A 12,779-nucleotide genomic window follows, 5' to 3' on the forward strand; every position below is an offset into this window, starting at 1 on the left:
TGTATATTTTCTTCCATAATCTTCACACAGGCTTTGAGCAGACCTTAAAAAAAAAGTCTGGATGGACAGTCTTTAGCAGCTTTGGAATTATTTTCAGGTAAGGTTTCTTAGCAGTTACAAAAGCATTACCATCATCATCATCATCATCGTCATCATCATCATCATTACTTGAAACTGTCAACTAAATAAATTGGCATATCAGAAAAGTATGTCAAATCCATCTTTGAGTCTGTGATAACAGACTAGGTCTGGAAGCAAGTTAATACTCCATTTTAAGAGCTCATTATCTCTTACTTTAATTAACTCTTTCTCAGCTCTAATGGAGCCATACAGAGAACTCAACACTTGGTAAATATTCTAAATCTGATCACATCAGACCATTGTTCTCCTCTGTTGAATTGTGTACTTTGATTTCTGTGCTAAAATTTCAGTTAAATGATCCAGAAATTGTTTCCAATTTGTGAACTTTAAATTCCCTTGCACAGTTTTACTTGCAACGTCTCATTTCATTGCATTTAAATCTGTAAAATAAAGTAAAACAGGATAGATGTGCCCTTCACTAACAAAGTGAACCGACATTCTGAATGTTATTTTCCATGCTTCTTAACAGTTAATTCTTGACCATTAGAGATAATTAGCTGCAGCCTGTATGTAACCTTAGTCACTGTCTGCCCAATTTGTGGATTAGACAAATAGTACATGTGCTGAGAAGAACTATTTATGGGGCATAAATACTCGCAATAAAAGCCTTAAGTTATGAGAATAGTTTTTCATTGTATATGTGGATACATCTATTTCAGAAAAAGGTCAGCATCAACATAATTGGACTTCAAAGAATGATTACATAATCACACCACTCCCAGGATAGTAACATAAATATAGAAAAATATGTAATATATATATCTACATACATATATATATATATATATATATATATAGATATATATATCTGTATATTTATAGATATATATATATATATTTATATACTGTATATGCATATAAAACTAAGTATCAGAAAGAGAACATAGGTTGTATCAACAAGTGAAAATACAAAATTAGAGTAAGAACACAGCAATGCCCCTGCTTAAAAATCACAGCAGGTTGTACAGCAGCAAAGTTCCCCATACTGTTCTTTGCAGCTATGGAACAGGGGAAGAACAGTCATGTCCTCTTAGCCAAGAGAAAATCCTGACATGAACAATCTCTATAGACTTCACTCCAAATTAGGAATGGATCCTCGGTAAGAACGTCTTGATTTCAAGTGAATAAACATATTTAAATATCTCAAAACGCACAACAGGAGCAAGGCTTTAACTGCATTTAGTTGTCATGACACCACTGTTTCTAGAGATGGGTGTCAGGAGTTCTCTTGCAGAAGAGTGTGTCAAAAGCAAAGTAAATAGCTACTGTTTCAGAGTTACCAACACCGGCAGCAGCACTTCTCGTGACCCAGCAGTAGGAATGATTTCTATTTGGACGGAGTTCCCAATGTAAAGTGACAATGGAGGAGGCAGTGGGAGCTTTATAGTTTCTTCTCTCATGATAAAAAGTAAAAACTGAATCTGTAATATACAGGTAGTAAGCTGAACTGCATTTCACTTGTAAGGACCTCTCCCATTTTCACTATATCCAATATGGATTACCTACCAAAGAGTGGCATATATAAAGGAAAGAGGCAAAACATAACCCAATAAGTGCTGTGATATACATATCAGAAAGTGTGCTATACTTAGTTACATTAAGCTTGACCTTGCAGTAAGTGGTCATACCACACTCAATCATCATGCAATTAAGCCTCAGTAACTTCAGAAATTCAATAATAACTTCTGTTAGCCCTCTGAATCTTTGCCACATCTTCTTTTATACTGTAAATGTACAGTTTCCTCCTAAGTGCTATATAATAAGCAATATTACACCTGAAACCAAACAAATCTGGCTCAAAACCTTCCAAAGTCAAATGATAATGTACCAATTTAATTAGAGTCTTTCAGATCAATTGAAAACAATTGAGCTTTTAGGATTTTTGAAACAGAAATTGTGGTTAATTTGTTGAGTCAAAAGCTAAAAAGATGTATCATATTCCCAACTGCTTCCAATGTCATAGACAACATAGATAACTTTTTTTTTTTTAAAGGACTGAAAAAAGTTTTTTGGACAAACACTTTTCAGCACCACCTGACAAACTGAACAGCTTTTCTGGCCAATACTTACAAGGAAAGCATTCAATGGCTAAGCTATCATGACACCAAACATAAGATGCAATGGAAATGCCTTTTTTAAAAACTGATCTACCACTAAAGACTGGGTATATTCATCTTTACATGTTTGCCAATATAAGAGAAAAAAGCACAAACTATCCTCCCTAATTGTATTTTAGAAGTGGAGTCAATATATCCCAGCAAAGACTTCGGGCTTAATGAAGGAGCTTTTAAAGTTTTTAAGTTACTTCAAAACTACAAATTAAGGCCACACTCACTGAATGTATAGAAGCCATTACTGAAGTGTGTTGACTACTGTTCTCTGGCAAATACTGTATTTGACGTGACCTACCTCCAAGTAGACTGAAATAAAAACAATAGTGTATCGCTAGTGGAGCCTTTTAACGTAAAATAGGTCTGTTATGAACTGCATAGTGCACTGCTCCACAAACAGCAAACAAAGAGAGCCACATTTATACAGGTTTTCACTCCAACCAAACACAACACTGGGTGATTTTTACTGTTCAGACCTTTCCAAACCTGAAGAGGAACTAATCAGTGAAAACATCTGCTGTTGTGTTTGGCTGGCTATTAAAGGCATCTGGTTAGAGACTACTGGTGACTGTGGCTGTAAAAAAGGTGTCCACCTGACCTTAAAGCTGGAAAGAGAACACCTCAATCTGTTGAACTGCATCTGAGAATTAAAAAATAATTTCATAGATCCTTTTAAGGCAACGGTTTCAAAGGCTCAAATTACATTGAGACACACTTGTTAATATGTGCTTCCACTGTCACATACGTACTATTCAAATTGTTTTATGCTTAATAGCAATAAGCATAAGAGCTGTCCTAGGCCAGTGCTGCCACAGTAAGGCATGTCAAATACTTTTTTTCCACACTGGAGTAAAAGCAAATCTCTGCTATCAGTCATGGAGGTCACAGAGGCCCAGTACCCTGCCGGTGCCGGGGGTCGGGGAGCCAGCTTTGCACAGTGCACAGACAATGTAGGTTGTGTAAGAGAGACAGAAGGAGGGAGACAGAGTTGTGAATGCAGCATAACATCACATAGAGCTTGCCACCCCATTCCATCCCACCAGTCTAACTACTGAGCTTCCTCTCAGTACAGGATGAGTGGGTTCAGGCTGGGTCAGAACCAGGTAGGACCAGGCAAGAGAAGGAGAGCCCAGTCCTATCAACACTAGGATTGAGCTGAAAACGGGGTTGGGCTGGAGTTGTTGTGGTTGGCAGACTTGACGATGGTGATGACACTCGTTGTGGCCACCTTTCCTGGCGAGAGGGGCCCGCGGGTCACAGTCCGGGCAAAACACTGCAGGGCCTCATACTTGGCTCGGAGGGCATCCAATTCCAATCTCATGCTAGCATTCTCGCGGGCCAGCTTGTCCACCTCATGCTGTAGCTCTGTCTTTTGTCTCTCCAGCTCCTCCTTTTGGGTGACGCGTTTAATGCGGCAGCTGGCGGCGTAGCCCCGGTTCTTCAGGGTCCGTCGCCGCTGCTTCAACCGCACGACATCCTCCTTGGTCAGCCCACGCAGGTGCTGGTTGAGCTCCCGCACAGACATGGCCACCAGTTCATCGTCGCTGAGCGCCGGGGCATTCTCGCCCGTCTCCTTCTTGACCTGCGGGACATGAGACATGATCAGTGGATGAAGAACAGCACCAGCAGCACCAATGTCTGGATGCTGAGTCCATAAATCTGAGCTGCATCTCATATTTACCTTTAAAGCTTTGCTCGTCTTGAAATTAGTCGTCATTCCCTGCATGCAGGCAACTGGCCAGAATCTTGCAGAAGACACTTTAAGAAGTGAAAAAAAGTCAAACACTACATATTAAAAAGTATACATTTTCTCAAGTATTAGTCTTTACTTGAGTATTTCCATTCAATACTACTTTATACTTCTACTCCACTTTAACTTTACACAACATGTGATCACATTTATAGAATACTCTGCATTGTTTCAAATGATCTTTATATCCTTGTAAGGACACTCACATAATGCTGACATAATGTTTTCACAAGCCCCTTACCCTAACCTTAACCATCACAGCTAAAAGCCTAAACCCAACTCTTACCCTACACTGAACCGAAACCCAGTTCTACCATTAACCTTCAAACCAAGTCTTAACACTCAAATTGCTGTTAGAAGTTGAGAGAACTGGCCAAAATGTCCTCACAACGCTGGTTTTCAACTGAAATTTGTTCTCTCTCAAAGATAGAAAGGGCCTTTCTGCTGCATAATGAGCATTTTTGCTTTTGCGAAGAATACTTAAGAAAACAGGACTTTTATTTATAATGCAGTATTTTTAAATTTATGTTTTTACTTGAGTAACAGGTGTGAATACTTCTTCCACCTAAGCACATTATTGTATACTGCAGGCACTGAGTGTGATGTGGGAGCTAAACACCTTGCATTTGCACTCCACCCCATAAATTCACTGTACAGACATCACAACAACATTCCTCAGTGACGTCATGTGTCAATATTTGTGTTTACATGTTAGTGCCATAGATGCCAGCAGAGGGCAGCATGACCCCATCAAACACCAGCCTTGGGGAGCACCTATATATTTACTTGTTGCAGGAGGAGGGCCCTGGCAATGTAGTTCACTAGACCAGGCCAGATTAGAAACAGGCAACCTCTCTCCCTCTCTTCGTAGAACTTTGCATTTGAGCTCTCTTGCCTAAGCGATTTTTGCCAGGGCAGTTTTTAGAAAAAGCCTCCCTGCGCTCATTACAGTGAGGCACATGCTTTCCAGACTGCTGCCATGGCCAAAAAAAGCGAAGAGCGCTGAGCTGTGATCCTGTGAGAGGCACACATCCCCCAAGGCTCCATTTCAGGACCTGCAGACCAGGCTGACTACACGAGTGCACTGTTCCATGCTCGACTGCTACCATGGAAACGCCCTGCCAATGGGTGTGGGAGTGTGAGTCACATGGTCACCAAAAGGGTAAACAAGGCTCATTCATAACCGCAACAGATCCTATACATAGTACAAATAAGAAGCACATACCCTTGCTAACTTGTGCTGATAACTTAAATGCAACCCATGTACAAAATTCCCCAATTTGGCAATAATCTTCCTCTTTATCCTGTTGCTTCCCCTTCATCCAGTCTCATGCTGATTTTATTTTTTCAGTCAGTCCACACCACTCTGCCTCCTCATCACAGACATTAAAACAGACCATCACATCAGCATAACATTTACAGTTATGCTGAACTTTACAGGGCAGCAGATACGCATGTGGAACATTCCTGGAGATAGAGTGTCACAGAGAAATAGTTTCCTTTATAGTCACTGGTGTATTTTTGCTATGAGACAATGTACTCTATCGATTTAGGGCTGCGTCTCGCTGGTTGGATCCTCTTACGCTGGGCTTTCCTGAGCTGCTCTATGCCCTTATTTAACTCTGGTGGATATATTTAGCCCACAGTGCTGACACAAATTTCTGCCAACTAAACAATTTAAGTGAGCTTGCGATAAGTGATACCTCAGTAAGAGGGCAAATATTCTCTGCAGTCCTGTTAGCAGCAGCTTTTCATGGAAGAAAGTAATCTGGGTGTGGCTGTTTTTTCTGAGATGTTAATCTTTTTTTCACATTATAATTATCTCCAATGAGACTGATACAGGCAATTGTTCATTTTCTGATGCTGACTGATGAAAATAATAGTGCACAGAAAATGAAAAAAAACCAACAACTGCTTTTTGTCTTTATAGGAACCCAAACATAGCCATTGTTCTTATAATAGCTTAAATTCAACATCACAGTCTGCAGAATGTATTTCAGTGTTTTTGTCACAAACAGACGAACCACAAAGAATCCTAACTTGGAAGAAAAAAGAACAACAAATGAAGAAACAGGCGACAAATACACCAAACAGCTTAACCCAGAGCTACATAAACTTTACTGTCTCTGATGTCCCTCATTCATATTACACATTGTGGAGCAATGGATTGCGTAATTGTTTATTTCGGAGACATCAAATAAAGATGAGAAGAGCTAACATGTAACATTCCCTGACAGCGAGTTGGCCTTAAGTGTCTGATTTAAGTGGTATTGCGTCAGCGGGGGTCCCTGGGTATATTCCTTGCAAAGATCATGGAAAAGTGGTGTGGGGCCTCCCTCTCTTTATACAAGAGGCCTCCAGCTTGAACCTAGAGGCCAGATTGTTTCCCTGAAATTCTTTAGGCATGTGCTTATGTTTTTGCAACCCGGCAGAGAGACAAGGTTGTCCTCATCAAGATGCCCAAGTTTCTTCAGAAGAAAAAACTGCAATTATATTACATTACAACAAATCCACTCTTTGTTATTTGGTCATACAAACGTGACAGGCATATTTCACAACAGATCAGGGATTCTCAGTACAGTTAAAAAACAAGGTTTTCACAATACTAAGAAAGGGAGTCTGGGAAAATACCTCGAAGAAAAGCCACAGATGGCGGGTAGAGAACAAAACCACATTCCTGAGTGAACACACATGTGCAAACTCTCACATGCAAATCTTCACTGGAGAGGGAACATGCAGTCTGAATATGTCCTGCGATGCACTCGGCTGTGGGGGTGGAGTTCATATGATCCCACTTGTAAAACAGAGGCTACAAAATTCACAAAATGTCTGGAATTCAAAAGTGTCTCACATCTTTCACTTGCCCAAACAAATCGAACACAGCCTGTGTGCACATGTGTGGAAGTCAGGAGCCCAAACACCTTTCTTAGTGAGAGACATGATGGTGTATCTTTCATTTCATTTTCTTACCATTCTCAGATTTCATTGCTCAAACATGTACTACTTACTCAGCAACAATGTAATCACCCATTTATGGCAGAGCTTGACTGATAAACTGTCACAAAGATGTAGATAAGAAATACAAAGGAATGAAATTAGAGTAATTGCGTGGCTGTCTATTACAAACACTGCACACACATGTCAGGCTTTGCTTGTTTGTTTAGCCGGTGTCCCATTTGTGGAAAGCAGAATGTTTTCTCGTAAAACCTGCTACAGTGAGTGTACACATCACTAGGAAGATGAACTGACCCTTTCAGGGCTATTTCAAAAGTATTTCTTCAGAAGTTTTGTAAAACACAGAATTAGGAGAAGTCTGAATTCAACACAACAAAGTCAGTTTTGTGCCATTTGTACAAAACTTTTCTGCCATTTGTTCACTGATGCCATATGTTTATGTTTTCAATGTCAGGCATCTGGTCAAGTTCAAGGACATACTTCAATTACAGCAGGTAACTGTGGGGCCCAGTCTAAAATAAACAGCATATCAAAGACTTGTGCGCTCATGCTCTCATGATAAATGCAGACTAGGCTAGTCTGGACTCTTTGTTGTTCTTTTATATTTTTTCACTTTTGGTAAATATTGAGCAGAAATTAGACTTGTTGCTGTTCTTGACAGACAGATACACGCTCTTGCTTTTCTTGCATTTTTCTCAGGGAGGAGGAGAGCTTTTTCTACAGACTGCATGGGGAGCACTGCACTCTGCTCTGCTCTTTCTCCAGCGCAGCACATTTGGTGGGATATTATGTGAAGGAAATGGAGAGCATAGCTGAGCAGTGAGTCATGCTGTTTACTGGTAAAAGCGACGACCAGCGGCAGGGAATCACACCCTCCCGATCTGACGTTTCCTGGAAAATCCCGTTGTTTCGCGGGGAGGAAGGAAAAGTACAGAGAACCTTGGAAATGGTTGGCATGACCACCGGAACTTTTCCACGGAAAGGGAGGAGAACTCGCCGAATATCTGAGCTAAGACTAGGGACACTGGGATTCAAAGATATGACAAGAATGCAAAAAAAGGACCTGCCTATCCTCTTATTTAATAACAGTAATAGGAGAAATATAGATATTCTGCTTGCACAAAAATGATATAGCATTACATCATATCTCTCATTTTCAAATACGACATACCAAACCAAAGCAAAGCTCCTCTGTTGAGAATAATATTCATAATAATCCAATGCTTCTCCCTAATGTTTGATCCAAATTCCATGCTTCTCTTTCAAAACAGCTAGCTGAGGCACAGGGACAGACGGGATGTAACTGCAAAGCATGCATTTTGAATGTTGCAGAGCCATAACGTGTTTGTTTGTATTGCTGCCAACATGTAATTTGAGTCACAGTGGAATCAGGAAGTTGCCAAGGAAAAAGATCTTTGAATCAGCAAGTCATCCCCAACAAGGAACTCCCAATAACACAGTCCCACAAAATAAATAAATAAGTAAACTTGACACTTGCCACACCTCTGACCATATTGAGGGCGAGAGCAACAGGATTGAGATCCAGTCATTCTGACAAAAAAGCGGGATGCAAATCACTGTGAATCAGAGTGAGGAGTCAGGACTCTATATAAATGTCAAGGAGTCACTTTAGATGGACCCACCACAGGCCTGTTCACACATTCATCTACTATTGCCTGTATACACTCAGTTTGGCATGTTCAGCTGTGTATAAAATCCCTTGCTTCCAGAGTCAATAAGCAAAAGTCGACATCTTTTTTCCAGTAAGAGGATCAAAACACATCATAGCTAACGTGTTCCCTGTGAGTCATCGCATCCCTAACCACAACTATTTCACTTTCACAATACTTCACCACAAAAGTGTTTTGCATGTACGCCTCTTTCATCCATCAACACCGGCAAAATGAAAAATAGTATATTACACTTAAACTATATCCTGTGTCATCAGGGGAATTTCTCCCAATCTGCTTCGTCACTGCCAGACTATTAGTGGTGGTGAAATGAGTCAGCCACCCGCTTACTTCTGCATCCAAAGAGGACATCATCACTTTGGTGATTGAACCACATGTTAACCTCATGACAGAGGAGAGCACCCACTCCCACTGCCTCTCTGGAAGCAGCAGACACTGTGCACCCACAGAAACAACAGTGATTCAAAACAAGGCTCCCAAATAAAAATCTGTGACCAAATAAAGTAATTATTATTAGTATTAGTATTATTATTAGTATTATCATTATTATTATCTAAATGGAAGGAGTTACTCAAATACACATATTTTCCATAGAATCAAAACATTGGCCATAAAAAGGTCACAAGTCCATTTCAATAAAAGACAAAGGGCTGACATCAAGTATCCAGTGATGTAGTTACAACCAAAAATATGGACATACAAATCATTCTGGATTTAGATTCTCAAGTAAAAAATGTTATTATAAGATAATTATTTATTTTTTTAAAAAGCTTCTTTTTTTAAAACTTATTTTGTTGTATTCTTAAGACACAGTTATCTTTACCCAAGTCCTGAAATGATGAATGATCAAGATACCTAAACAGAGAGATAAGATAAAGGCTTTTATTCTTGGAGTGATTTATTGTTTGTGGAAATATGCGCTCCTCCTGCTTGTTTCTCCTGTGTAGGCCGGCCAACCCTGGTGGTCTAACTTCACATTGTGCCCTTTGTCCCACATGTCTAAAATGCAGACCACGTGTTTTTTTCCCCAATGTCAAATGTAGGCTGGTATTTTGCATTATTGCTATATACTATATTTAAAGCCTATGTTGACTTTTACAACATGAGCCCCCAGAATGAAAGGGGATATGAAAATGTATTATATGACATTCAACAGGCTAGTCAGTTTGTTTCACTTCCATTTTCTGCGAAAACCTACTCTTGTAACAGAAAATAGCGCGTCTATAAACAAACCCGGGCAAACACAAGTCACTATTTCTGTCTTATAATAATCACGGTTTTGTGGCGCGCTGGAATATATAACGACGTATTGTAACAGCAACAATCGGCAAAATAATGTCAAATACTTTAGGTTTGTCATGAAATGTTTTAAATATGTCTACATGTTCACTTTTTTGTGCTCGACATAGACTGAAAAAATATTCTCATTTTAAAAAGAGTAATCCCATAGCTGAAAACTCATCACAATGAACCTGTTTCAATACATTTTTGAAATTACCTGGCTGATTCAACAATTCTACAATTCAGCAAATAAGTAAACAGAGAAAGTAAACAAAATAAGAAGTCATTTTAAATTCTAGTATTTCTAAGTATTTAAAGTATTTCTCCTCAATTCCTTGGCTATAAGTGAATATAACAAGCTATGAACCACTTTCTGTAACATTGCCTTAAGTTACTCCAACACAACACAACACGCGTCCGCACTACTAAAACTATCCTAACTTTAAAAAAAAAAAAAAAGTCAACATCAGCTTTTATAAACAAAAATAATTAAAAGTTATCCTACGTGAGGGGTCGAGTATCATCAACATGAGCGTGTCTGCATGCGCCGATAGTCTGTGTCACCGTGAGAGCTTGAGCAATTTAGAAAGGAATGTCAAAACATCTTCCCAAAAAAAAAAAAAAAAAAAAAAAAAAAAAACTAACAACAACCAACCTCACCTCTGTGGATATCTGTGTGGACCCGGAATGCGTAAAAACTGGCGGAGTAGATTTCCGATACAAGAGACGGGGTAACTTGACACAGTTGGTAGTTCGCGTCCAGCAGCAGACGGGCAGCGGTGTATCCTCGTACTAAATTAACTACAAAACAACAACAATGTACCAACATTCCACGCTCTGCTTCCGCAAGCACTCACGTCACCAATTCCTCGTGACCGCCCCCTCCATTCATGAAAATAACTTTCTGCTGACGTCAGTCTGGGAAGGGGGGTCGGGCGGAGGGAGGGGAGGGTGGTGGTGGTGGTGGTGGGGGAGCCAGAAATAGAAAATAGATAGTCTACTGCTGGCGACTGCTTTTGCTTACTTTACAAAACGAATCTGTACAAAGTCAGAATGAATGTGGTCAATATTAGCCAAGAAGGAAATACTCAATAAAAATAAAAGCTTTAGTTCCAAAATGAATCATCTCTCTGGCTGCTGAGCACCCCCTCCTCTTATAAGCAAAGTCTCTGTGATCACTTCTAAACTACAAGGTATTCAAAAATGTGCATTAACTTGGGGGGAAAAAAGCACTGACCTCCTCCCTCCGTCTGACTTGAGAGCAGCAACATTCCATTCCTGAGGAAAGTATGCGGTGTAGTAGCCCAGCAGTCACAGGATTTCTCTTATTTTAACTGCACTGCTGCCAGTAACGTCACAGGTTATTCTGGGTAATTAAGTACTGAATGTAAATATGTGAAGTCAGGAGCCTTTTAAGGACTGCACTCTCGTATGGGTTTCCCTGTTCGTTTGTTAGATATCAGAAGCTCTGGAGGCTGCTTCAGACTGTGGTACCTGTTAAAAACAGATGCAAAGTGTTTACACTATAAACACTGCGGGCTGCACAGTTCAAACAAGACTAAAAAGAAGAGGAAAAGTCACTTTTTTTTCTGCTGACTTGACCGATATGAATCACATCAGATTTCTAAAGACTGAAATGTTTATGTGGAATTTTCATACTTTCTCATTTCTTACAAATGTCTGAGGTAGATCTTTATAAAATATATATATATAAAATAGTCCATCCCTGACATGTTGTGTGTACAGGATTTACGAGATGTAAAACCGTGTCTCAAAATTAATCACCCAATGTAGACCACAGATGTCATCATCTTCATAAAGCATGCATGGAAAAGTTAACCATCTGCATGTGGATGTCCTGAGCAACAGGGCTGATGAAATTAGATATGAACTGTGGTCACTTTCACAAAGAGTCATATCCATTTTTAAACCCAGCAGTTGGTAGATGCAATAAACACTGAATTTACAAAAATAAAAATGCAATTATCAGAAATTCCATCATAATAAACTGTTATGGTGAATTTACCAGCTATGTAGACAAACAACAATGTGAACTTATTCATTGTAGGACTTACAGTTTAAGAGTTCAAGCTTTTTATCTGTCCTTTTCAGGCCAAACGCAACTTCATTATTGAATCTTTTTTTTCCATGATGGGTCTGTTTAATGGGGCTATGTTTAGCCACTAGAGAGACAAAAGAGGAAACAGACTCACAAATGTGGCACATACACTGTATCATATGCATGATGTCATTTTGACCTTTAGATAAAGTGTAACTTGTGATGACATTAAATGTTGTCAGTTTTTTTCCAGTGTGACTCTTCAGGCCAAAAGGGAAAAAAAGGTCGAACACTTGGTCTTTTTATTGTGTGGAGGATTTTACTTACTTTGCATTGACATCTGACAAGTGAAGCTGAATATTGACTATTCTGAGTCAAAGGGGGACTATTCTATCACACAATTCACAAGAGCCGACTTCCAGCAAAAATGACTAACTCCTTAGATTTCATCTCCTCTGGTTGGGCTTTGTGCCAAAAATGCATGTTAGTGTTGATTTTGGTTACTGTCATGCTTTATGGCTAGTGACTCAACAGATCAACCTCTTCCTCTGAACCACACGTGGTATCAATTGATTTACTAGAGATGGTGTGCCTGATACTTTCATCTGCGCCCAAGCATGTTTTGATTACAAAGAACATAAACTTCATCAGATGAGTAACCTGCTGCGTGTACTGGCCTCATGATGCTGACCACATGCAACAAAACACCATTTCCTTTGTGTAGCCTTCCTGTAATGTGTAAAGTCAGGCATCATTTGATGCTCAGATGCAAAGAGAGGCTACTGTATTAT

At 39.6% G+C, this 12,779-nt stretch overlaps 1 protein-coding gene across 1 annotated transcript; it reads right to left on the reverse strand.

The window, feature by feature from the left end:
• Positions 1 to 3,396: 3,396 nt before the first annotated feature.
• On the reverse strand, positions 3,397 to 10,758 carry mafk (v-maf avian musculoaponeurotic fibrosarcoma oncogene homolog K). The gene is made up of 4 exons (XM_053338900.1): positions 10,590 to 10,758; positions 9,965 to 9,982; positions 3,934 to 4,010; positions 3,397 to 3,834 (listed from the first exon to the last, which is right to left on the reverse strand). Exons 1-4 carry the CDS (start codon positions 10,756 to 10,758, stop codon positions 3,397 to 3,399), a joined length of 702 nt encoding a protein of 233 aa, XP_053194875.1.
• Positions 10,759 to 12,779: the final 2,021 nt, after the last annotated feature.

This window comes from Scomber japonicus, chromosome 18 (assembly GCF_027409825.1).
Source record: "Scomber japonicus isolate fScoJap1 chromosome 18, fScoJap1.pri, whole genome shotgun sequence".
Taxonomy (NCBI): domain Eukaryota; kingdom Metazoa; phylum Chordata; class Actinopteri; order Scombriformes; family Scombridae; genus Scomber; species Scomber japonicus.

What these genes read in the sequence shown, in the direction of transcription:
- mafk (XM_053338900.1), bottom strand. Translation starts at nt 10,758, where the DNA reads ATGTTGGTACATTGTTGTTGTTTTGTAGTTAATTTAGTACGAGGATAC. An exon ending in AGACGAGCAAAGCTTTAAAG is followed by an intron (nt 3,835 to 3,933) that starts GTAAATATGAGA and finishes CATGTCCCGCAG; the next exon opens with GTCAAGAAGGAGACGGGCGA.